Genomic DNA, 24,571 nt, shown 5'->3' with positions numbered 1-24,571 from the left:
GATCCACCTGGGATTGTACAGGGAAAAGAGGAGCTAAACTTCTTGCTCCATTTTGTTCCCTACAGTGTCACAAGATGAAGAGGAGGAAACTAAGCTGCAGCTAAATTTTTTTTTTTTTTTTTTACATACAGTAGCATGCAAAAGTTTTAGGCAGCTGTGGAAAAAAATGCTACAAAGCGAGAATGATTTAAGAAATAGAAAGGTTAATAGGGCATTTTTATCAATTAACAAAAAGCAAAGTGAATGAACAACTGAGAAATCTAAATCAAAATCAATATTTGGTGTGACTGTCCTTTGTCTTCAAAACAGCATCACCTTTTCTCAGTACTTGTCACTTGCAGTTTCTAAAGGATCTCAGCAGGGAGATTGTTCCAAACATCTTAGAGAACTAACCACAGATCTTCTGTGGCTGTCGCTTGTACATGTCCTTCTGTCTTTTCAAGTGATCCCAGAAAGACTGGATCAGGGCTCTGCGGAGCTGGGTTATCACCTCCAGGGCTCAAATGGATTTGGTCAGGATTAATGCTGTCCTCCAAGTTACGAAATACAGGCAGATACTCATCCATCAAGTAATACTAACAGGGAGGCGTCTGATTGGCTCCAAATTTATTCTGCAGCAGGACAAGGACGCCAAACATACAGAAAATGCCAGGTAGAACTATTTTCAGAAGAGCAAGGAGGAGTCCTGGAAGTGATGATATGGCCTCCATAGACCCCTAATCTCAACATCATCCAGTCTAAGATTAAATGAAGAGACAGAAGGATTTGCACAAGCGACATCCACAGAAGTTTTGTGGTTAGTTCTCCAAGATGTTTGGAACAATCTCTCTGTGAAGTTCCTTCAAAATTACAAGTGCATCTTGGAGATGTGATGCTGCTTCACAGGCAAAGGGCGGCCACACCAAAATATTGATGGGATTTAGATTTCTCTTTTGTACACTCACTTTGCATTTTGTTAACTGTTAAAAATAAACTATTAAAAGGGGTTGTCCACTACTCAAGTCACCTCTTCTCAATACATATGTGTGCCCTAGTAAATAATAACACTTATACTCAATTGCGTTGCCAGCGCCATTCCAGCAGTAAAGCATGCAATGGCAGGGAGAGTGAACCGGCTGCTGATTGGTCAAAGAGATTGCGTTATGCAACAATGTGATCCTCGCGAGAACCTGTGCCGACAACGCTGGAATGGAGCAAGTACTGGAGGAGAGTATAAGCGTTAATATTTTAAAAGGTGGAAACATAGGGATTGAGAAGGGGTTGTCCGAGTAGCGTACAACCCAGTTAACACTTCTATTTTTTAAAAATTATTCTTCGTTTGCAGCATATTTTCCCCCACCTGCTAAAAGGTTCTCAGTCCTGTATATGGTCATATTCTCTTTTGCTCCTATAGTAGGAGGGAGTCTGATGGTTATACACATAGGCCTATAACCAGGCGCTGACTCACTTTTCTTTCCGTCGGTATCAGCGTGTACTTTCCGGCACAGCATCCCTTGCTTGTATACTGGATCATCAGGGTTGGGAGCGGGTATGTCCAGGAAAGGATTGCTCTTTTTTCGGATAGACATCATGCTCTCCGGTCTTGTGAGCAGAGGGTTTGTTAGCTTTTCTTCACTCCTAAACAACAATAAGCAGGTCAGCAACACGAGGGGGAGAGAAAGGTAAAAACATGGATGTGACAGCAGTCTGTAGGAAGGAGATAATGATCGAATCCAGACGGATAACCGTGCCTCTACTTTAGCCACTAAGACACTTTCTGTATAATCATTTGTTATGTTGGTGATGAGGTAGCACGGTGGCTCAGTGGTTAGCACTGCAGCACTGGGGTCCTGGATTCAAATCTCACCAAGGAAACATCTGCAAGGAGTTTGTATGCTCTCCCCGTGTTTGCCTGGGTTTCCTCCCACTCTCGCAACTTAGATTGTGAGCCCCAATAGGGACAGTGACGATTTCTGTACAGGGATGTGGTATATGTTGGCGCTATATAAGCAAGGAACATATACAAGAGATACTTAAGATATAACGGAGCTGGATACATACACACAATAGGACTAGGTGCCATTGTTCTATTGTATAGAACAATTTCGATTGGGCAAAGCCCCTTTATAATGGCTTGTCCCATAAGATTATCTCATGTTTGCACACCCTATTACTGGGTCTACCAAATAGCTCTTATTTGCTGGACTTAGGACGTCTGTACATCCCAATGTTGACCATGCAATACACTCCCCCACCAGGGCCAACTTTCTTTTGTAGCCACACATCGGACAGCAGAGCCAGACCTGTCTCCTTATATGACGTATATAAGACAATTGGCTTGGAAATAAATTGAAAGAGGCTATGGTGAATTTGTTTTAGGTCTACTCACATTGCCCATTCCAACTTCTCCGTTCGGATCGAGTTGTAGAAGCCCTACAAGAAAAGAAAATAGGGTCATATGGTGCATAAATGACACAATAATGAAAATGTGCACGCATACATAGTGTCTCCGGTTAAAAAAAAAAAAAAAAGAAAGAGCAGTTCTTTACCTTCAGGAGCTCCCGAGGAAAACTGGTCCCATCGTTCATCCCATCAAGGTTATTAATGAATTCTTGTAATGTCATACTCTTCCCGATATTCTGCAGAAAGGAAAGTTGTCGGAAATCAGAACACTGCACCTGGTTAAATGTTATACTGTCCAATGTGGAAAAGCATGTGATGGTGGTCAACGTGAAGGGTCATTGTAAGAACCGACAACTAATATTGTGCAAAGATAGTCACACGTTTAAAGGAGTTTTCTGACATTTAGATATTGATGATCAATCCTTAGGATACAACAATAATATCAGATTGGTGTGTGTCTGACTGCTGGCCCCTCCACAGACCCCTCCACAGATGGGGTGATTAACGTGGCCATGGCGGTACCATGAGCTCCGAACACTGAAGCGAATTACACCTCAGCCCCATTTAAGTAAATGGAAGTGAACAGTAATGCCATGCATCGCCACAGATTATTGTGCAGCACTGCACCTGACAGACAAGACGGTAGCACTCGCTGAAGAGCCGCAGTCCCTTCAATCAGCAGATCGTGGAGGTGCCAGCAGTAAGACTAATCAAAAAAGACCAGCAATGTCAAAATCTCTGAAAACCCTTTCAATTGAATCACACCAGAGTATTGGATCACGTCAAGTGAACGTGCTACTAAATTCCTTGTGCCCGAACCATGGACATGATTGCAACCAGGTAAGTTTTATGCCGCGGAATTGCTGACTGCAATTGTGCAGGTTCCTTTTAAGAGGTTTCGAAAAAAGTAGGTAATAATAATAAATTTTATTTCTAAAGATAAAACATATACAGTCATGGCCAAAAGTATTGACACCCCTGCAATTCTGTCAGATAATATTCAGTTTCTTCCTGAAAATGATTGCAAACACAAATTCTTTGGTATTATTATCTTCATTTAATTTGTCTTAAATGAAAAAACACAAAAGAGAATGAAGCAAAAAGCAAAACATTGATCATTTCACACAAAACTCCAAAAATGGGCCGGACAAAAGTATTGGCACCCTCAGCCTAATACTTGGTTGCACAACCTTTAGCCAAAATAACTGCGACCAACCACTTCCGGTAACCATCAATGAGTTTCTTAAAATGCTCTGCTGGAATTTTAGACCATTCTTCTTTGGCAAACTACTCCAGGTCCCTGATATTTGAAGGGTGCCTTCTCCAAACTGCCATTTTTAGATCTCTCCACAGGTGTTCTATGGGATTCAGGTCTGGACTCATTGCTGGCCACCTTAGAAGTCTCCAGTGCTTTCTCTCAAACAATTTTCTAGTGCTTTTTGAAGTGTGTTTTGGGTTATTGTCCTGCTGGAAGACCCATGACCTCTGAGGTAGACCCAGCTTTCTCACACTGGGCCCTAAATTATGCTGCAAAATTTGTTGGTAGTCTTCTGACTTCATAATGCCATGCAGACAGTCAAGCAGTCCAGTGCCAGAGGCAGCAAAGCAACCCCAAAACATCAGGGAACCTCCGCCATGTTTGACTGTAGGGACCGTGTACTTTTCTTTGAATGCCTCTTTTTTCTCCTGTAAACTCTATGTTGATGCTTTTGCCCTAAAAGCTCTACTTTTGTCTCATCCGACCAGAGAACATTCTTCCAAAATGTTTTAGGCTTTTTCAGGTAAGTTTTGGCAAACTCCAACCTGGCTTTTTTCTTTTTTATGTCTCGGGGTAAGAAGTGGAGTCTTCCTGGGTCTCCTACCATACAGTCCCTTTTCATTCAGATGCCGACGGATAGTACGGATTGACACCATTGTACCCTCGGACTGCAGGGCAGCTTGAACTTGTTTGGATGTTAGTGGAGGTTCTTTATCCAACATCCACACAATCTTGCGTTGAAATCTCTTGTCAATTTTTCTTTTCCGGCCACATCTAGGGAGGTTAGCCACAGTGCCATGGGCTTTAAACTTCTTGATGACACTGTGCACGGTAGACACAGGATCATTCAGATCTTTGGAGATGGACTTGTAGCCTTGAGATTGCTCATGCTTCCTCACAATTTGGTTTCTCAAGTCCTCAGACAGTTCTTTGGTCTTCTTTCTTTTCTCCGTGCTCAATGTGGTACACACAAGGACACAGGACAGAGGTTGAGTCAACTTTAATCCATGTCAACTGGCTGCAAGTGTGATTTAGTTATTGCCAACACCTGTTAGGTGCCACAGGTAAGTTATAGGTGCTGTTAATTACACAAATTAGAGAAGCATCACATGATTTTTCGAACAGTGCCAATACTTTTGTCCACCCTCTTTGTTATGTTTGGTGTGGAATTATATCCAATTTGGCTTTAGGACAATTCTTTTTGTGTTTTTTCATTTAAGACAAATTAAATGAAGATAATAATACCAAAGAATTTGTGTTTGCAATCATTTTCAGGAAGAAACTGAGTATTATCTGACAGAATTGCAGGGGTGTCAATACTTTTGGCCATGACTGTAGGATATAGTTTCCCTTGAGTCTAGATAAGATGCAATCATTGATTCATTCACAATTTTCTCATTTATCAGTGTACAGATTCCAGCTAGAGCAGCCGCTTCTACATTAACCTCTGGTAAGACACGCTTTTTATGCAGTTTTTCTGCACTAGACTCATGACACCAATAACTGAGGCAGATTGCTTCATGATGGCTTTTTTGCACAGTCATAAAGTCGCCTGTGACTTTTTTCACTAGAATAATATTACGTTGCATGGTGGTCATCCTGCAATTTTCCTGCAAGGCGCGTCACATGCCATTGTGCTGTTATAAAATCAATATTTGTTGTGACCGATATTTTCCTCCAAAACAGCCTCAATTCTTCTAGCCACATTTACACAAACTCAGGTACTTTGTAAGATTTCAGTCAAGTGTATGTGTAAACAAATACACCAAACAGGTAATAATTATCATCATTTTCATATATAAGTTGTCATTAACTCAATCAGTAAAAGTTGCAAGAGGCGTAAAAAGCTGGGTGAGGAACAGTTGAACTCCGCTACAAAGGTGAGGTTGTGGAAGAGTTTCATGGCACAGATCATACATCATGGCAAGACTGAGCGCAAAAATAAAACGAAAGGTAGTTACACTGCATCAGCAAAGTCTCTCCCAGGCAAAGATTCCAAAGAAGACTGGAATACCAAGATGTGCTCTTCAGGATCTTTTAAGGAAGCACCAAGAAATTGGCAACGTTGAGGAATGACCTAGTGGTCAGCCAAGGAAACTTAATGCAGCAGCTGAAGGACACTACATGGCTACTTCCCTTCAAAACTGCAAGATGTCCAGCAGTGCCATCAGTTCAGATTTAACAGCAACCAGTGAGACCCAGATACACCAAAAGTCTGTCCAGAAGTGGTCTTCATGGAAGAATTGCGGCCAAAAAGTCATACCTTCCACATGGAAACAAAACCGAACAATGCAATTATGTAAAAAATATAGGAACTGAGGTGCAGAAAAATGCCAGCCTTGGCTCTGGACTGATAAGTCAAAATGTGAAATATTTGCCTGTAACAGAAAGCAGTTTGTTCACCAAGGGCTGGAGAGCAGACCAGCAATGAGTTTCTGCAGGAGCAGTGAAACATGGTGGAGGGTCATTGGAAGTTTGAGGCTGCATTTCAGCCAATGAAGTTGGGGAATTGGTCAGGACTAATGGTGTGCCCAATACTGACAACTACAGGCAGACACTTATCCATCATGTTATACCATCAGGGAGGCGTCTGGCTCCAAATTTATTCTGCAGCAGGAAAATGACCCCAAACATACAGCCAATGTTATTAAGAACTATCTTCAGTGTAAAGAACAAGACATCCTGGAAGTGATGATATGCCTCACACAGAGCTCTGATCACATCTTCCTCCAGTCTGTCTGGGATCACATGAAGAGACAGAAGGATTTGTACAAGCGACATCCACAGTAGATCTGTGGTTAGTTCTCCAAGATGTTTGGAAAAAACTCTCTGCTGAGATCCTTCAAAACCTGTGTGCAAGCAACAAGTACCTAGAAGTGACACTTTGTCAGGCGAAGTGCGGTCACAGCAAATATTGATCAGATTTAATTTCCCTTTTATTTATTCACTTTGAATTTTGGTAATTGCTAAAAATAAACCATTCTTCTATTCTTCAAGATAATCTTAGGCAGGTGTGGAAAAAATGGCTCAAACTTAAGCTTTTGCACAGTACTGTAAATCCGGGGGGACCAGCCTTACCTCCATCTTGCATAGAACACAAACGTCAGTAGGGAGCTCCTGACACGACTGGCTTCTTAGATGTATAGGGGGATATCTCTCTGGCAGCCGATGCCTTCATTAGCAGAACCAGAGGCTTTCCGGGACAAATATTGATCACCCACTCTCGGCACTCAGTCACCTATCTGCAGCTCTAGTGGCGGCTGGATGTACACAATTTACAACACACATCTCCGTGCACAGTGTAGCGGCAGATCTCGGGTGCTGCTCAGCTCCTACTGAAGTGAATGGGAGCTGAGCCACTTTCCAGTTCTGTACACTGGGCACATCCAGCCACCATGAAAGCTGTCAGACCTCCAGCAATCTGATATTGGAGGCTACACGTATCTGTGTGACCGGCGCCTTACAGAAGCCTTCTCCATGTGCACTTACAACCACACAGATCTAATAGACAGGTCAGTATCACATGCGTATTACCTGTCCGTGTAGATCTGAATTGAGCAGCATGAGGGCACAGGTCATAGTGTGAACAGCATCTGAAATACAATGACATCTGATGAGCTCCGCTCCGGATCACGAATGACCAGAACATGATCTATACGGTCCAAATACCGGGATCACTCACCTGCGGATCGGAAATCCTTAGGGTTGCAGTGGTGGAAGCGTTTGGAGAAGTGGTAGAGGACCCGCTCTCGCTCCTGTGTTTCGCCAGTCAGTACCAGCTCTTGCAGCAGAGACCTAAATTGTGGAAAGTGATGTGACCCTCATATCTATAGGGATAGAATGCAGACTGGAATACGCAGAGATACGCAGCCTACAAATTTACTAATCACTGGTCCATGCAAAACAAGGCCAAATTATGTGACTGCCTCCTTCTTAGGAGCTACGGACAGGGCAACCCGGGGTTCAGCGTTTACATACAGGATCTATGGGAGGCAGGGGGCTCAGTGATGCAGTAAAGGAGGATCCGATTTTGTGTTTTCTATGACCGTATGTATAAATTTATGGCACCGTCCAAACTTTCTAAAGAGTAAAACCCCCCAAAAATATGAAAAAAAATGTAATTGCAAAATAAAAAAAAATGGTGTCTCACCTGAGAGCCGCATCCAGGCTTTTCCCTGCGAAGTCGAAAAGTGCAAGGTATTCCTCAGCCACCAAGGCACTGAAGTCATTGCTGAACAGAACGAAGACGTATTATTAGCCCATATTCCGCCATACAGATCACTTACTTCTCTACACACAGGCCGAGGGGGAAGATGATCTCCCCTAATGACAGCCTCCGACTGCCACTTTAAGGACAAGGAGGCACATGGGATTATGGCCACTTCTCTCCCGCCCGTAAAGCAAGTAGTGTTTTATTTAAAGGAATTTTCCCACTGGAACCTAAAGCTTTTATATACACACCATATCAGATCAGGTTGTAATCCTTCCTGGGTCCAATAACGTGGCTCGTCTGCTGTATTGGCTGCAGCGGTGATGTCAGGTCAACAGCTCACATCACTGCTGCAGCCAATCATTAAACTCACTGGCTCTGCCGATGTAGACAGCACGAGCCGCCTCGCTCAGTGATTGGTTGCAGTGCTGGCCATGTGACATCACTGCTGAAGCCAATCATTAAACTCACTGGCTCTGCCGATGTAGACAGCACGAGCCGCCCCCTCAGTGATTGGTTGCAGTGCTGGCCATGTGACATCACCGCTGCAGCCAATCATTAAACTCATTGGCTCTGCCGATGTAGACAGCACGAGCCGCCCCCTCAGTGATTGGTTGCAGTGCTGGCCATGTGACATCACCGCTGCAGCCAAAACTCTGACCCCGGAACAGTGATGGGGGGCTGGAGCAGGACGCCCGGACAGAGACTAACTGCTCTGATTTTAGTTTACAGAAATAAAAGCTTATGGGGTCCACTTTTGTTAAAGTGGAAACCCCCTTTAAGCTAATAATTATTAATTAAATTGATCTCTATTTTACGGCTATGAACGGGTTCAGTGGCGACCCCCCAGAATCTTCCTGCTGCGGCTTGTTAAGTGTGACTATCGCCCTGGTTCATTCCTGTGGAGGGAAAAGAACCTTGGCTTACAAATCCCTTTTAAGAAGGCTGAAGACCCTCCCTATTTCTTCATAGACCCCTTTGCTGTCTTGGGCCCATTACAGGCTCCTGTTATCCAGCGTTACGCATGGACTGAATTATTGGGTAATTTTTTTATGGTCTATGGTTATTACGAGCTTGAAATGTTCTGGCCGAGCTCCAAATGTAATTAGGTGGATTGTTAAAGCTATATTTAACTCTTAATAAAACTCAGAGGCCATTTTATCTCATAGGTACAGTGTCAGGGTTTCCTTTTTATTATATATAATGTAGTAGTTGACCCCACGTCATTAACGTGTACTGGTCATTATTATTTTGCAAGATTCCGTATATAATGGACTCCACGAACCTAATTTCGTTTTTTTTTGTTTTTTTTTACATCTGGGACGTGACATCTCCCTCACCTTCCAGCAATCCATATCTACTTCCTAGTGTGCAAATGCTTAGATCCTTTCTGGCCTCCAAAGTCTAACAGTAGAAAAGAGGAGGGGGAGGAAGGGGATGCAGCTGCAGTTTCGCCCTTTCTCTTTGACACTGAAGGGGTGGGCAAACAGAAGTACAAAGACAGTACATGCGCTTGGAGAGCTCATTGACCCTAGTATCACACTCAGGAGGCCTAAAAAGAGAAACTATTCCGGCCTTTTGGGGGATACAAAATTAGATATCTACAGATGCCTAAAAAAGTTTTCCAAGAACTAAGATGGCCTGTGTTAACTGTCTCAGGCTTCAACACGTCCTAGGACGAAGTTGCAGCCTAAATAAGCACTGCTTGGGACATGGGTCTCGACTGACAGGCTGAGGAGTATTGGCGTGAATAAACAACTTATCCGCTCACTCAGCCTGACAGGTTTAAAATGGGTCACGGAGAAGGAAGAAAAAGGGAAAAAAAAAAAAAAGACCCTCTGAAAGTCTCCTTGCTCCACCAAACAGACTTACTTCACCACCCTGATCTCCTCATTATCTATCAACCCAAAAAACTTTGACACCTTTCACTCAGTCCGAAAACACTGGCCCCTATTACAGACATCTGTGCTGATGACCTTGCCTCACACTTCACAGAGAAAATAGGAAATATCTGTCTGGAAATCCGCTCCCAGCCAAGTGCTTTGACTCCCACCCCTCCCTGCATCTCCCCTGGCTCACTCTCCACATTTTATCCAATCACAGAAAGTCTCCAGGCTCCTCTCTTCTTCTCATCCTACTACAGCCACTACTGACCCCATTCCCTCACATCTCCTCCAGTCGTCACTACTCACCTAACTACAATCTTCCCTCTCCTCTGGTATCTTTTCCTCCTCCTTCAAACACTATATCATTACTCCATTATTAAAAAAAACCTCTCGACCCATCCTGCACAAATATCTACAGACCAGTCTCCAATCTCCCCATCATCTCTAAACTCTTGGAGCGCCTAGTCTACTTCAGCCTTTTCCGTTACCTCTCCACTCACTCCCTCCTAGACCCTTCACAGTCCGGCTTCCGCTCCCTAAATTCCACAGAAACTGCACTCACCAAAGTGACCAATGACCTTCGGACAGCAAAACGTAACGGTGACCACTCTCTGCTCATTCTTCACGACCTTTCTGCACCTTTCGACACTGTTGACGACCGTCTCCTACTCTCTAGGCACCAGTCACTAGGCATTAAGGACACTGCTCTCTCCTGGTTCTCTGCCTATCTCTCTGACCGCTCCTTCAGTGTCTTGTTCGCTTGCTCCACATCATCTCCTCTTCCTCTCGCTGTTGGGGTACCACAGGGCTCAGTCCTTGGCCCCCTTCTCTTCTCTCTCTACACGGCCCCAATTGGACAGAACATCAGCAGATTTGGCTTTCGGTACCATCTTTATGCTGATGACACACAACTATATACGTCTTCCCCCGACCTTACCCCCTCTGTACTACAGAACGCCAGTGACTTTCTGTCCGCAGTCTCCAATATCATGTCCACTCTCTATCTGAAACTCAACCTTTCCAAAACTGAACTACTTCTGCTACTGCTGTCTACTAACCTCCCTAAATCTGACATTTCCATCTCAGTGGGTGGCACCATAATAACACCCCGGCAGCAGGCGTGCTGTCTTGGTGTTACTTTTTACACCAATCTCTCCTTCACATCCCATATACAATCTCTTGCCCGCTCTTGCAGCTTACACCAAAAGAACATCTCTAGAATCCGCCCTTTTCTCTCCATGGAAACAATGAAAACCCTGTCGCCCTGATCCAATCCCGCCTGGACTACTGTAATGCTCTATTTACTGGCCTCCCCCTCACTTGACTTTCCCTCTCCAGTCCATCCTTAATGCAGCAGTCAGGGTCGTCCATCCGGCTAATCGGTACTCGGACACGCCCGCTCTTCACCAGTCATTGCACGGACTGCCCATTTATTATAGGATCCAATTTAAACTGCTTGTTCTCACCCACAAAACTCTCCACAGTGCGGCACCCCATTTCATCTCCTCCCTCATTTCGGTTTATCGACCTAACTGCTTGTTACGCTCCGCAGACAACTTTCGACTAACATCTGCACTAATCCGTACCTCCCACTCCCGACTCCAAGACTTAGAGCGGCCTATCACTGCATTGCACCCAAAAACACCACACATACTAGCTGGTGATAACCTCATGCAGCCTTTAGCTATCTCCATTCTCTCCAGATGGCTGGACCATCATTGTAAATAAGCCCCTGTACTTTGTCTCCCCCCACCTCATTGTAGATTGTAAGCTCTTATGGGCAGGCTCGTCATTATTTTGCTTTAATTATTGTATTATTATCTTTAACGTTGTTACTTATGACTTGTACAGTTGTGGCCAAAAGTATTGACACCCCTGCAATTCTGTCAGATAATACTCAGTTTCTTCATGAAAATGATTGCAAACAAATTCTTTGGTATTATTATCTTCATTTAATTTGTCTTAAATGAAAAAAATACAAAAGAGAATGAAGCAAAAAGCAAAACATTGATCATTTCACACAAAACTCCAAAAATGGGCAGGACAAAAGTATTGGCACCCTCAGCCTAATACTTTGTTGCACAACCTTTAGCCAAAATAACTGCGACCAACCGCTTCCGGTAACCATCAATGAGTTTCTTACAATGCTCTGCTGGAATTTTAGACCATTCTTCTTTGGCAAACTGCTCCAGGTCCCTGATATTAGAAGGGTGCCTTCTCCAAACTGCCATTTTTAGATCTCTCCACAGATGTTCTATGGGATTCAGGTATGGACTCATTGCTGGCCACCTTAGAAGTGTCCAGTGCTTTCTCTCAAACCATTTTCTAGTGCTTTTTGAAGTGTGTTTTGGGTCATTGTCCTGCTGGAAGACCCATGACCTCTGAGGGAGACCCAGCTTTCTCACACTGGGCCCTACATTATGCTGCAAAATTTGTTGGTAGTCTTCTGACTTCATAATGTCATGCACACGGTCAAGCAGTCCAGTGCCAGAGGCAGCAAAGCAACCCCAAAACATCAGGGAACCTCCGCCATGTTTGACTGTAGGGACCTTGTTCTTTTCTTTGAATGCCTCTTTTTTTCTCCTGTAAACTCTACGTTGATGCCTTTGCCCAAAAAGCTCTACTTTTGTCTCATCTGACTAGAGAACATTCTTCCAAAACGTTTTAGGCTTTTTCAGGTATGTTTTGGCAAACTCCAGCCTGGCTTTTTTATGTCTCGGGGTAAGAAGTGGGGCCTTCCTGGGTCTCCTACCATACAGTCCCTTTTCATTTAGACGCTGACGGATAGTACAGGTTGACACTGTTGTATCCTCGGACTGCAGGGCAGCTTGAACTTGTTTGGATGTTAGTCGAGGTTTTTTATCCAACATCTGCACAATCTTGCGTTGAAATCTCTTGTCAATTTTTCTTTTCCGTCCACATCTAGGGAGGTTAGCCACAGTGCCATGGGCTTTAAACTTCTTGATGACACTGCGCACGGTAGACACAGGAACATTCAGGTCTTTGGAGATGGACTTGTAGCCTTGAGATTGCTCATGCTTCCTCACAATTTGGTTTCTCAAGTCCTCAGATAGTTCTTTGGTCTTCTTTCTTTTCTCCATGCTCAATGTGGTACACACAAGGACACAGGACAGAGGTTGAGTCAACTTTAATCCATGTCAACTGGCTGCAAGTGTGATTTAGTTATTGCCAACACCTGTTAGGTGCCACAGGTAAGTTATAGGTACTGTTAATTACACAAATTAGAGAAGCATCACATGATTTTTCGAACAGTGCCAATACTTTTGTCCACCCTCTTTTTTATGTTTGGTGTGGAATTATATCCAATTTGGCTTTAGGACAATTCTTTTTGTGTTTTTTCATTTAAGACAAATTAAATGAAGATAATAATAACAAAGAATTTGTGTTTGCAATCATTTTCAGGAAGAAACTGAGTATTATCTGACAGAATTGCAGGGGTGTCCATACTTTTGGCCACAACTGTATATGAACTGTTGAACTGTAAAGCGCAGCGGAATATGTTGGCGCTACATAAATAAAGATTATTATTATGCGGTTTACCGCTTACAGCAGAGAGGGGAGGAGTGCACACCGGCTTTTTCTTCCTGGTCCGTGTCCCATTGTAAACCTGTCAGGTGGAGTGAGCAGATTAGTTCAGGATGCTGCTCCGCAGCCTGCCAGCCGAGATGCATGTCTCGAGCAGCGTTTCTTCAGGGTGGCACGGACACACTAGGACAGGTTGTAGCCTAAAACAAGTGACAGCGGCCGTCTCTTGGACAACCCCTTTAAATGTGATCATACATGTGATGAGAACCGATAAGGAAATAACTGTGGCTACCAATTATGTTCCTGAAATGATTAGTCCTGACCGTAGGAAGTGTTAATTCTTACAACAGAAATAGGATCTGTCTTTTTCCTTTATGACTCATTGCAGAGAACCTAGAGCACATCAATAGGGCTGTCTGATACTTGGGAAGGTCTGCTATCTGTCACAATGGAGCGCTGCTGTCTCGCTGTGGAGGTCCTTGCTCGTCCCACCATGTCACAGCTATTTAGCGTAGTGTGTGCTGGACAGCGACTACTTTCTCCTGCCTAGGCTCATAAGCAACTTCTCCAAAACCAACTCTTAAGAGGGGCAATGTTTCCCCAGGAAGGGCTCGTCCGACATGATCAGAACTGTCTGTTGCGTAGCCTATGGGCATGCTGTGAGACTGCTGTCCTTTGCCTTACTTTTTCTGCAGGTAGGGAGCGACCTGAGATTTTTCAAAACCGTCCAGCTGGAATAATTTCAATGCCAAACATCGGGCGGCCTCCACATCCTGAGTCCGGGCTATGGCCTCCACATAGGTCACCTCCTCAGACCTGCCAACCAAAAAAACTACTTAGTGTTCACATATAGGTATGTAGAGGTTTCCAGATATTGCACCTGGATTTCACCCATGGATTACGTCCATAAGGAGGCAAGAAATGAATGGGAACCATTTCTACAGGAGATAACCTGCTTCCAGGTACAGCGGCTTGAAGACACATACGCGGCCAAATCGAGAGTGCATGCGTATGGGGGAGTTATGAAAAATAGCCACCTTATGAAGTTGTGTGGTCACCTTTAGTTGTGTCATCACTTCCATAGAACTTACCCAGAAGTCTCCAAATCTGTGGACACATCATCAGACACTTCGATCCCCGGAGATTGCTGCAGAGGTTTCCAATCCTTTTCTTCCGTTTTATCTTTTGATGGAAATCTGCTGGCCACATGTTCCTTTCCTTGGCAGCCCTGACACAGCAGATGAGCGCCATCTTCATCATGGTCCTCCATGAGCATGTCTCCATCATGCAGGAGCACAAGTTCTTCTCTGGTCTCTTCTGATGGAGGAAGGAGCGTACGGTCCACAGATGAAGGAGAAGGTGGATTCTTCTGGTCAAAATTATCATCTTCTATTAACAATTTGGCCCAGAAACCCGTATCGGAAAACAGTAATCCCTCGTCTTCTACAGCCGTCTTGTGGTTGGATGCTACGATAAGAGTAAGCGGGAGTTAGCCATTGCTGGTACAGACATGTAGGAGTCACCAATACGGATAGAAACCAATCAACAGTTCAAGGAATTTTTTTCATCATCATAAAAAGGGGAAAAAAATTGCAAAATACTTGTAAAAACAAGAGCTCTCAAGAGTAGAGAGATTTTTAACTTTATAGTTTACTACTTGTTGCCAAGGTTATCGGCCACCTCTGCCGTCTATCAGCGATGGCCGGTTTCCTAGGCAAGAAGAAGGGTTAGTTATAAAGCACTGGGGCCAGTTTAATTATCGGTGTGCTCGTCTGATGTTGCAGAGGCAAATATTCATCTGCTAGTTGCATGGAGAGAGCACAGTTCTGATCTGTCCATCATTCAGGAGCACACCACCTCCCATACTGTGAGCAGGAAGCCGCGAGGCTGGGGAGCAGTGCACTCCTGGAAAAAAAAAAAATAATGATGTGGATAAACCTTTCAACCCCTTAATAAACAGTACAGAAAGGGCTTTAATGACCAGCCAATTTTAGTTCAGGTTTTTCAGCTTGTGTGTGTCTGTAGGTGGGACTTGGTAGTTTAATAAAGTCCTGTGATTACAGCAGCATCGGCACAATTTTTTTTTTCTTTAATATGAACAATAACGCAAAACACGTTAGTTTATAAAGGCAATAATCTAAAAAAAATTCCCTGCAATTGCCAAACATCTCATGTAATTTTGGTAAATTACTGGTGTCCTAATTACACGGGGACACCGCCGGCGTGAATGACACAACACACATTACAGATTCCTAGGTGATATCTGCCGTAACGAGCCCGAACACATCGTCATCTCATGAATGTGCACACATCTACTGTGGTATTTGTACAGCAGGTTGTAAACTCTGGATTTATAGCCGTGGAGCACGCCCCACATCACAGCGAGCAAGCGCTCCGTAATGACTGCGGTATTTATGCTATTACTTGGGGAAATGTGGGTCACATAACATCTCTCACATAACACCACATCTGTATGAAGTGTCACGGCAAACGATGGCAATTATGCACTTAAAAGGGAAACGCCGCGGTGAGCAATTATTTAGAAAAAAAGCATAAAAAAACCCCCACCATCCGCAAGAAATGTGGGGTAAGGTTTTAGACACATAGGAATCCATAAATTTTTAGGAAATGCGTTTTTCAGCATACCATTCACTAATTTTGCAATATATGGATTTTTCTTAGGGGGTGGAAAGTTAAAAATGAACCACAATGAGTAGGAGTCTACAGAACTTGGGATAATGGTCCACCATGCAGAATGAAGAAACGGGAATCATCTATTGCTTCAATTCTACCCCGTCAGCAAAATAGGGGATAATTTGCTTATCAGTGGGCTCTGACCACTGGGACCTGCACCAATCCTAAAAAAAGGGCTCTCCTCTTCTGAATGGTGCACAGGAGGTCAAGCATGAATACCTCTGCTGAATCAATGGGCTATGGGACCGCCAACCATAGCCGCGCCGTAATCTGCTTTCTACGGGAGTCTCATTAACAATAAATGGAGCAGCGGTGGTCTTGTACGATCTTGGCTCCACTGGAATTGCTGGAGGATCCGCTGGTCGGACCCCCCATTGATCAGTATGTTACCTATTCTGTGGCTAAGGCATTACTTACAATCTCAGTACAACCCCTTTAAATTAAAGTGTTCAGTAACAAAAATGCATTCTACAATCCTCATATACAGTAAGTACCTTAATGGACACTTTACCTTCAACCAATTAGTTATAGCCACTGCTCCTACCAGCTTGTTGCTCTCAATATGAATGTGTGTCTATGCTGCTGTAATCACAAGACTTTATTAAAAACTACCAAGAAAGCAATGTAATTCCAGTGAAAAACAAAAATCTATTATAAAATACTCAAGTAGAGCAAGTGCATTCATGGAAGCTTTCCCTTCAAATCTGCTTGTGCTGCAGACTTTTGCTTCCTAATATATTAATAACCAGGGCTGTGGAGTCGGTAAGCCAAACCTCCGAATCCTCAATTTCCCTGACTCCCAACCCCACAGCACTGCCTGACTACTGAGCAGGTACATAAAGTGCTGCACAGATTCACCTCAACTAAACGCCGAGATCCTTAGATCAGGAACAGAACAGACATTTATAGGACATTTCAGAACTTTCCCGAATTCTTATGAAAATATTTACAACTCTTCCTGCATTGTGCTACTGCACCCAATGTATTATATACACTACTCACAAAAAGTTAGTTATATTTGGCTTTCGGGTGAAGTTTCAGGATAAACTTAAAACTAATCAAATTAGAACACGATACAAAGATAGGAGGGATATCTAACACTGGAGACGACAGAGAAGGGATTCAGAAGGATCTAGATTAGCTTGAACAATGGGCAGCAACTAATAGAATTGTATTTAACAGGGAGAAATGCAAGACTCTAAATCAGGGCAAGAAAAAGGAAAATTCTATCTACAGAATGGGAGGAATAGAACTAAGCAACAGCACGTGTGAAAAAGACTTGGGCGTATCAATAGATCACAGACGGTATGTGAATAAACAGTGTGATGCAGCAGCAAAAAAGGCAAACAGTTCTATGATGTTTTAACAGAAGCATACAGTCTAGATAACGTGAAGTCATTATTGCCCTCTACTCCTCATTGGTCAGGCCTCATATGGAATACTGTGCCCAGTTCTGGACACTACATGTTAAAAAATACATTGAAAAATTGGAGCAAGTTCAGAGAAGAGCTGAAATTAAAAGGGAGAGGATACAGATAAGATATTAGACAAAACTTATTCACAGTGAGGGTGATCAATGAGCGGAACAGGCTGTCACGAGAGGTGGCGAGTTCTCCTTCAATGGAAGTCTTCAAACAGAGGCTGGACAGACATGTGTCTGAGATGGTTTAGTGACTCCTGCATTGAGCAGGGGGTTGGACACGATGACACTGGAGGGTCCCTTCCAACTCTAACATTCTAGGCTTCTATAATGCACACTCTAACTTTTCCAGGTGACCTTAATGTGACCGTCTCTACACTTTTGGATGCACATGTCCAACTGTTCAATGTTTCAGTACTTTGTGAACAACTTGCTGTTCTCTCACAAGGAGCTTAATGGCAAAATTCACAACAGGTGTTTGATCCATGAATCGACCAATACATTTAAGGGTTTAGTTAGTATTGGTATTAATCAGTCCTCCTCATCACACTGTTCACATTTTGACTTCGTGAGACCAAGACGACATCTAACTGATGAACAGTACCTCCCTATTGTGAGGCTTCAAGCAGGATGTTCTCAGATGGAAGAGGCCACTGAGCTCAGAGGGTAATAGAGTCATCAGCAGGGTGCAACAGAGATACAGAGAGAATGGAAGAGTCACAGAACGGCAGAGAAGTGGACGTACTTTGGCCACATCCCACACTGATGATCGCTTCATTGTGTGAACAATGCCCTTCGGATCCGGTTGATGAAGTCCTCACAACTCCAGACACATGTAAGGGAGGTGAGAGGCACTCGAGTGTCACGTCAGGCCATTCGAAACCAATTTACATCAGCGTGGTCTGGTGCCAGATGACCTGCAAGGGTACCTGACCACACCACCAAGTACAGGCATCATCGTCTTGCACGGGCCAGGGAGCATCTATGCTGGACGAGGGACCAGTGGGCCTCAGCGCTGTTAACCAATGAAAGTCGATTCACTCGGAGCAGAAATCATGGCCGTCAATTTGAAGGCGTCAAGAAGAGCGCTATGTATTAGCCACAGTTGTCACCAGACAAGCCTTTGGTGGTTGTGGTGTTACAGTGTGGGCAGAGGTGTCTAGTCAATACAGTACTGCCCTACACATTATGAATGGTAGAGTGACAGGACCCTACTACTGAATAACATCATTAATCCAGTCATTGTGCCTCTGCACGAACACCACAGGCCTAACTTCATCTTCATGGATGATAATGCTCCAGCTCATCGAGGTCGCATCATTAGGGAATGGCTGGTGCAGACTGGGGACCTCAAATAGAGCGGCCTTCACTTTCTCCACACCTGAATCCCATAGAAAACCTATGGGATCAGCGGAGTCTCCCTGCAGAGGTTTGTAGCCCTGTACCCCAGAACCTCAATGACGTGAGGGCCACCGTTGAAGAAGAGTGGGATGCCAAGCCTCGGCAGACAAGAACTCCACTTGAGAACGGCACGAGATGTTGTTGTCCAGCTGTATTTGAAGCTCAAGGCCCCATGACAAGTTATGGGAGACCTTGACATTTTTTTGTTGAGGGTATAGCCACCACTATTGTTGGCTTTTGTTTCAAAAATAGTTTGAGATGAGGACATCACCATTGCTTCTAGTGAAATGCCCTACAGTCATGATAAAATATCACTGTAGTGTGAACTTTTAACATTTCCAATAAATTTAGCCCGAAAGCCAAATAGCTCTATCTTTCTGTGAGTATATTCTAGGAGTCTGAGTGGGCCCATTTTATACCGACCCCACTAAAATGGACACCGACTGACTCTGCAGCACTGAGTCACAAGCTAAAAACCGGCGTGTATACATGATCAAGAGGAAAGGAAATTCACACTTACAAGTTTCCGGCATGGTCGCTGCAGAGGTGAAGGCCGTCATAATGTTCTCCGGTTCTTCTCTGTTGCTTAGGACATCCTGAAAGGTACAGACCATCAGAGAATGACTGCTGTTGTATGCTGTGCCGAGAAGTCCTCGCCGTGCAGAGCTGACGACACCATACTGATGTCACCTACAGCGAGGGCTGCACACACCCGTGGTTTCTGCTGAAAACGGATGTCAGCACGACGACCGCCACAATGAAAGCAGAGACATGTGACTCTCTCCTCTCGTCTGTGTAACAACCGCTGGTACCAGCAGAGGAAGAGCAAACGCCATAAAGCATTGCATCATGTAGGCCACCACCAAATCTGTACCACAAATGGGGAAAGGCGACACTAAAATTCACAGATGTGTAGAGAAAATAAAAAGTTTTGGGATTTCCTGTCTTGGAACTAAAACAGAATCGATCACAATTCGTATGAATCTGTCTGAAAACATCCACCGCAGCAGCGTTCATGTCTCTGATCAGCTCAAAAGCCAGGACGTCCGATCAACGCCTTACTACCTCCAATTGTGGCTGTATGCATAACGGTGGTCTAAAAAAGTCCAACGTCACCAACGCTAGTGGATTAGATCACAAGTACGACGTGAATGGAGCAGCTCTCTGACCCAGAAGTCCCAGCACAATTTTAAGGGGAATCTGTCACTAAGATCAACCCCTACCAAACCACATATCGGAGCATGCAGGTTTTTGAAAAATAAATCCATCGACACCTTTATATCTTCTATCTGTTGCTGCATTCCCGAAAAATCATTGAGTTAACAGAAATGAGGAGTTACATGTTCTGTGCATAGCAGAGCACTTCCTGAGCCTCTGCCACCCCACATTGTCCAGCACCACCTTCTCCAGCTTGATTGATCGTTCACTCTCGGATTTCCTTCCCTAGCACCTGATAGATCGGTTTGTGTGACATCAATCAAGTTATAGTCACTGGTGCTGGGCAGAGAAACAACCTCAGGAAGCAGAACCTTGGGATGTGCTCTGTCACCCCCAGAGCACTTAACTAATTGTTTGCATATGAATGAAAATGCTGGTTTCTCGAGAATGCAGCAACAGATAGATTATATAAAGGTGTCAGTGGATTTACATTTTATAGAGCTGCCTGCCCATATATATGGTTAGGGGTGAAAATTGATTTTCGTGACTGATTTCCTTTAAAGGTGTTTTGCAGGTGATAAAAAAAATATTTTCTTTTAAGACCGGATAAACATGGTAAAAGAAGTAATAATCAATTGTATCCGCAGGGGTCATTTCAGCGCTTACCCGGTCCACATTAGCTCCTGGTCCCACTCTGGACACTTCGGAAATGACCACTCAAGTGACCTGTCTCTGCCAGTGATTTGCTAAGTTGCCATTTCCTGTGTCTTACAGACCAGAGAAGACCAGAAATGTGACTTGTGGAGCATCGGTGCAGCTGAGGAGCTCTTTCTCCATTATTTTAAACCTGATTGAGTCCTTCGAAGATGAAATCTGCTGACAGTAAGGCGATGTTAACATGTAGCATTTTTGCTGCTTTTTTATGCAAAGTTTAAGTTGCTTACGAAAAGCAGGTTTTGCTTCGTTTTTGTTGCATTTTTTTTGCCTCATGTACAGGCTGATAAAATTTTGTGCATAAAAAAAATAATCTGATTCCAAAGTCATCAGGTTTCAGCACCAAAAACGCAGCAAAATCTGATATCTGCAATTTTTTATTTTTTTTGGGGAGGTTTTTTTTTCACCACCCATTGCTTTCAATGTGTGAAAAATGCTGCAAAAGCACTGGAAAAAAAAAACGCTGAAAGAAGTGACATGCTACATTTTGCAAAAATGCAGCTCTTTGACAAAACAGTCAGGAAAAAACAAGGTGTGGGCATGAGACTTCTGAAATCTCAGACTTTGCTGATACTGTGAAACACAGAAAATTTACATAAAAAAGGCTGCAAAAATGCAACGTGTGAACATAGCCTAAAGTAGCAAAGTAAGCAAAAACTGCAATAATGTCACATCCACAGAAAGTACCTCCTGTGTGTACAGTGTAACTAAAGAAGCCCTCCCGTGTAGTTTTTAAAAAAAAATTTTTCACTAAACTTGTGTGTATGTGCTAGTAGTGTAGTGTCAGTGTGTTGGTATACTCACCTACAGTCGGTTCTCCGGTGTCCATCACCATTCTGCTCCTCTTCTGAGTGAAGTCACCGCTCAGCAGCCTCTGCGGGTCACGCTGCGCTCTGTGTGACCCCAAAAAGGCTTTGACAGACCAAGGTCTACATTAAAAGAGACTTGCGGCTCATGCATAGCGTACAGAGAGTGCCGGAAGGGTTTGAAGAGTGGTGACATCACTGAGAAGAGGAGCAGAACAGTGCGAAGTCCCGGAGAAGCTGAGGTAGGCGAGTATGACGCACTGACACTGCACTCCCATTTACAGATATAGTGAAAAAGAACTTCATGGGAGGGCTGCTTCTTTTATGGAGGAACTGTGCAGAATGCAATATGCATGATATGCATATCATGACGATATTTAATATGGATGTCACATACCTTCTGTGTACTGTGTTGGCACTCAGGAACTTGCCACTTCTTGGTCCTTGGGTTGGCAGACAACGCCCTCCTCTCCTCCCACTCATCCTCGTAAATCTGGAGCTCTTCCAGTGACTCTTCCCTTGCGATCTGATGCCACCCATCTGTTCTCGTACCTGATATTTTAATATCCCAAACGTTCTGTACCAATGCTAGCCTGGTCTCGGGGGTCTCTGCTCTGCCACAAGTGTCAAATCCATATTCACAATTGCCTGCAGGAATACATTGCGGTTTACTCCAAGACGTAGGATCTGAATTCTCCGAGTTCCTAAACAAAGGATTATCACAAAATAAGCTCTCGTCTTCTACCTCCACTTCAGAGTAGGAAGCGTCATCGCTCTCCTGCTCCTCTTCTAAGGTGGGAAGTTCCTCGTCCATTAAAGCCTTAACCTCAATATGAGGTTTGGTCTCCGGAGTCCATCCTTGGGGCGGACAGATCTCAGAGTGTTCGATCTCGTCTTGGAGATCCATAAAACACAGCTGTGCCTGAAGTAAACTGGCCAAAAACACATCCGGAGCAGCGCAGTCCTTGGCCAACGGGTTGACTTGGGTCTTCATGTTGGTGGGTTGACGGACTTCTTTGTGGACTTGCGAATATGTCTGGTCTCTACAACAGTTCTCAGCATTAGTACCTGGGATAAAACCAAACTCTTTGGTCTCCGTTTGGTGTTTGTGATCACGCTTACTGGGCAAAGACCTCTCGCGGGTCTTTGAGGGGCCCAGATTGGCATCAGCACCAAATGTTAATCCCTCGTGTTCCTCACAAACCCTAGAAAAGGTAGTAGTTCTTAGGTCAGGTTGCAGATAATATATAGGCAGGAGGTCATCATCCACCGAAAGCTGCTGCTTTTCCATTTTACGCTGCTCATTTGTATTTAGGGGTTTCTAGTTTGACCCCAAAAATATGGATTCCTGGAGTCGTGGGCTGGATGAGCTTGAGTTTTCATAGCCACTTTGGAGGCTTTGGCATTAACATCTGCCCTGGAAGACACAGGAAGAAAAGCAAACAGAGAGGAAAGGTTAATGGTTAATCAGGAATAGTAAAACTAGTAAAGACTCAAGTAGCTTAAATATGTGATTGCCACATATAAAGAAAGGCATAAGCAAAGCCGGGCGACATAGGCTTATGTTATGCACAAAGCAAAATTCCTCTACAAATCTGCAGAATCGTAACGAATGCTACAAGTCTAGAAGCAACAGAGGATAAAAATGACTGAAATGGAAAAAAAAAAAAAAAAAAAAAAAGAGAGAGGTCTCCTGGAAATCTAGACTGTTCGAGGGAAAAAAAAAAATACATAAAATATCTGACGTCAGAGGCCGCTCCACAGCCGCAAACAAAAAACTATTTGTAGCTAAGATCAGAAAGTTCTTAAAGGCAGGATGTTCCGATGATGGATATGGCTGAGGGGGAAAAATACCGAAATACAAACACCAAAGAGATGAGTAAGAGAAAGAAAGGCAGGGATATAAGAGACGAGAAAGATACCAGATAGAAGTGCACGAGAGATAGACAAGAACGAGACACCAGAATAAGGAGACTTTATACTGGCTGATAATGGGGAAATAAGTCTTCCTAGAAAATCCCGTTTCCTCGGTTATCAGCTCGTCAAAACAGCTCGCCATCTCCTGATGAAGGAGCGAAACGATATTTAATCCTGCGTATAAATCTTCCTTCTCTGCAGCACATCGTCCTGTGTAAACAGGCAATGTGGTGCTGATAACATGGTATGATCATGCGACCAACAGCTGTCTACCCCGAATCCCCAACACACAGGAACACTCGGCTCGGTCCTGTGCTCTCCGAGTGGAAGATGCTATTCATTCCTCTGGCAGCGGCTCCTCTACCAAAGAAGAAAAGGATCGGCCGTTGGAAATCTGACATGCCGGATATTTCTCTAACTCAGCATCAGAGTAAGAAGCCCCTATACACATTAGACAATCTGGGTTAGCTGAGGTTCGTCTAATGTGTATGGGGGCCTTAAAATGTACGTGAGCTAAGAGATTGAGATCAGAGGTAGAAATGCTGGAGAGAAAGAAAAGAGAGACAAAGAAAAGAGAGAGACAAAGAAAAGAGAGAGACAAAGAAAAGAGAGAGACAAAGAAAAGAGAGAGACAAAGAAAAGAGAAAAAAAGAAAAGAGAAAGAAAGAAAAGAGAGAGAAAGAAAAGAGAGAAAGAAAAGAGAGAAAGAGAAAGAAAAGAGAGAAAGAAAAGAGAAAGAAAAGAGAAAGAGAAAAAAACTAGAGCAAAAGAATGAATGATCGAAAGAAAGAAGAGAATAAGATACACAAGAAAATAATAGGTACAAAAGAGAGGTATGAAATTGAAATAGAGAGATACACAGGTGTAAAAGAAACAGAAGGGAGAGATATAACAATATACCAGAGCGGGACGGGGAGAGACAAGAGGGAGATGAGAGGAAGATTCATTAGAGAATGAAAGAGATACCAGAGGGAAACAGAGACCAGAGAGGTGGGAGCATGCGAGAAAGACATCATGGAGAAATACAAGCGAGAGAGATACACGAGACGCACACATTACCCAGGATCTCTGGAGGTAACATCCAATCTTGGCCCCACACAGAGCACGCCATACACACACAGATCTACAGTCACCTCATACATATGCAGTGAATGTTTCCCACTGCAGCTAATCCATGCA

General features: G+C 43.8%; 1 protein-coding gene across 5 annotated transcripts in view; it reads right to left on the bottom strand.

Moving 5' to 3' along the window:
• LOC141100311 (uncharacterized) overlaps positions 1-24,571 on the bottom strand; it is a 99,821-nt gene that overhangs the window by 9,388 nt on the left and 65,862 nt on the right. For all 5 annotated transcript variants that reach the window (XM_073588699.1, XM_073588696.1, XM_073588698.1 and 2 more), the window contains exons 2-11: positions 21,873-22,892; positions 19,318-19,393; positions 14,374-14,749; positions 13,967-14,098; positions 7,791-7,871; positions 7,323-7,435; positions 7,175-7,233; positions 2,529-2,618; positions 2,369-2,412; positions 1,448-1,617 (exon numbers count right to left, since the gene is read on the bottom strand). In XM_073588699.1, the coding sequence (XP_073444800.1) occupies positions 1,448-1,617; positions 2,369-2,412; positions 2,529-2,618; positions 7,175-7,233; positions 7,323-7,435; positions 7,791-7,871; positions 13,967-14,098; positions 14,374-14,749; positions 19,318-19,393; positions 21,873-22,766 (2,035 nt within the window). In that variant the 5' untranslated portion in view covers positions 22,767-22,892. The remainder of the gene's footprint in view (positions 1-1,447; positions 1,618-2,368; positions 2,413-2,528; positions 2,619-7,174; positions 7,234-7,322; positions 7,436-7,790; positions 7,872-13,966; positions 14,099-14,373; positions 14,750-19,317; positions 19,394-21,872; positions 22,893-24,571) is intronic.

This window comes from Dendrobates tinctorius, unplaced genomic scaffold (assembly GCF_039654945.1).
Source record: "Dendrobates tinctorius isolate UK_male_01 unplaced genomic scaffold, ASM3965494v1 ptg000104l, whole genome shotgun sequence".
Taxonomy (NCBI): Eukaryota; Metazoa; Chordata; class Amphibia; order Anura; family Dendrobatidae; genus Dendrobates; species Dendrobates tinctorius.
Note: the sequence above shows the minus strand (reverse complement) of the source record. Positions and strands in the feature narration are given on the sequence as shown.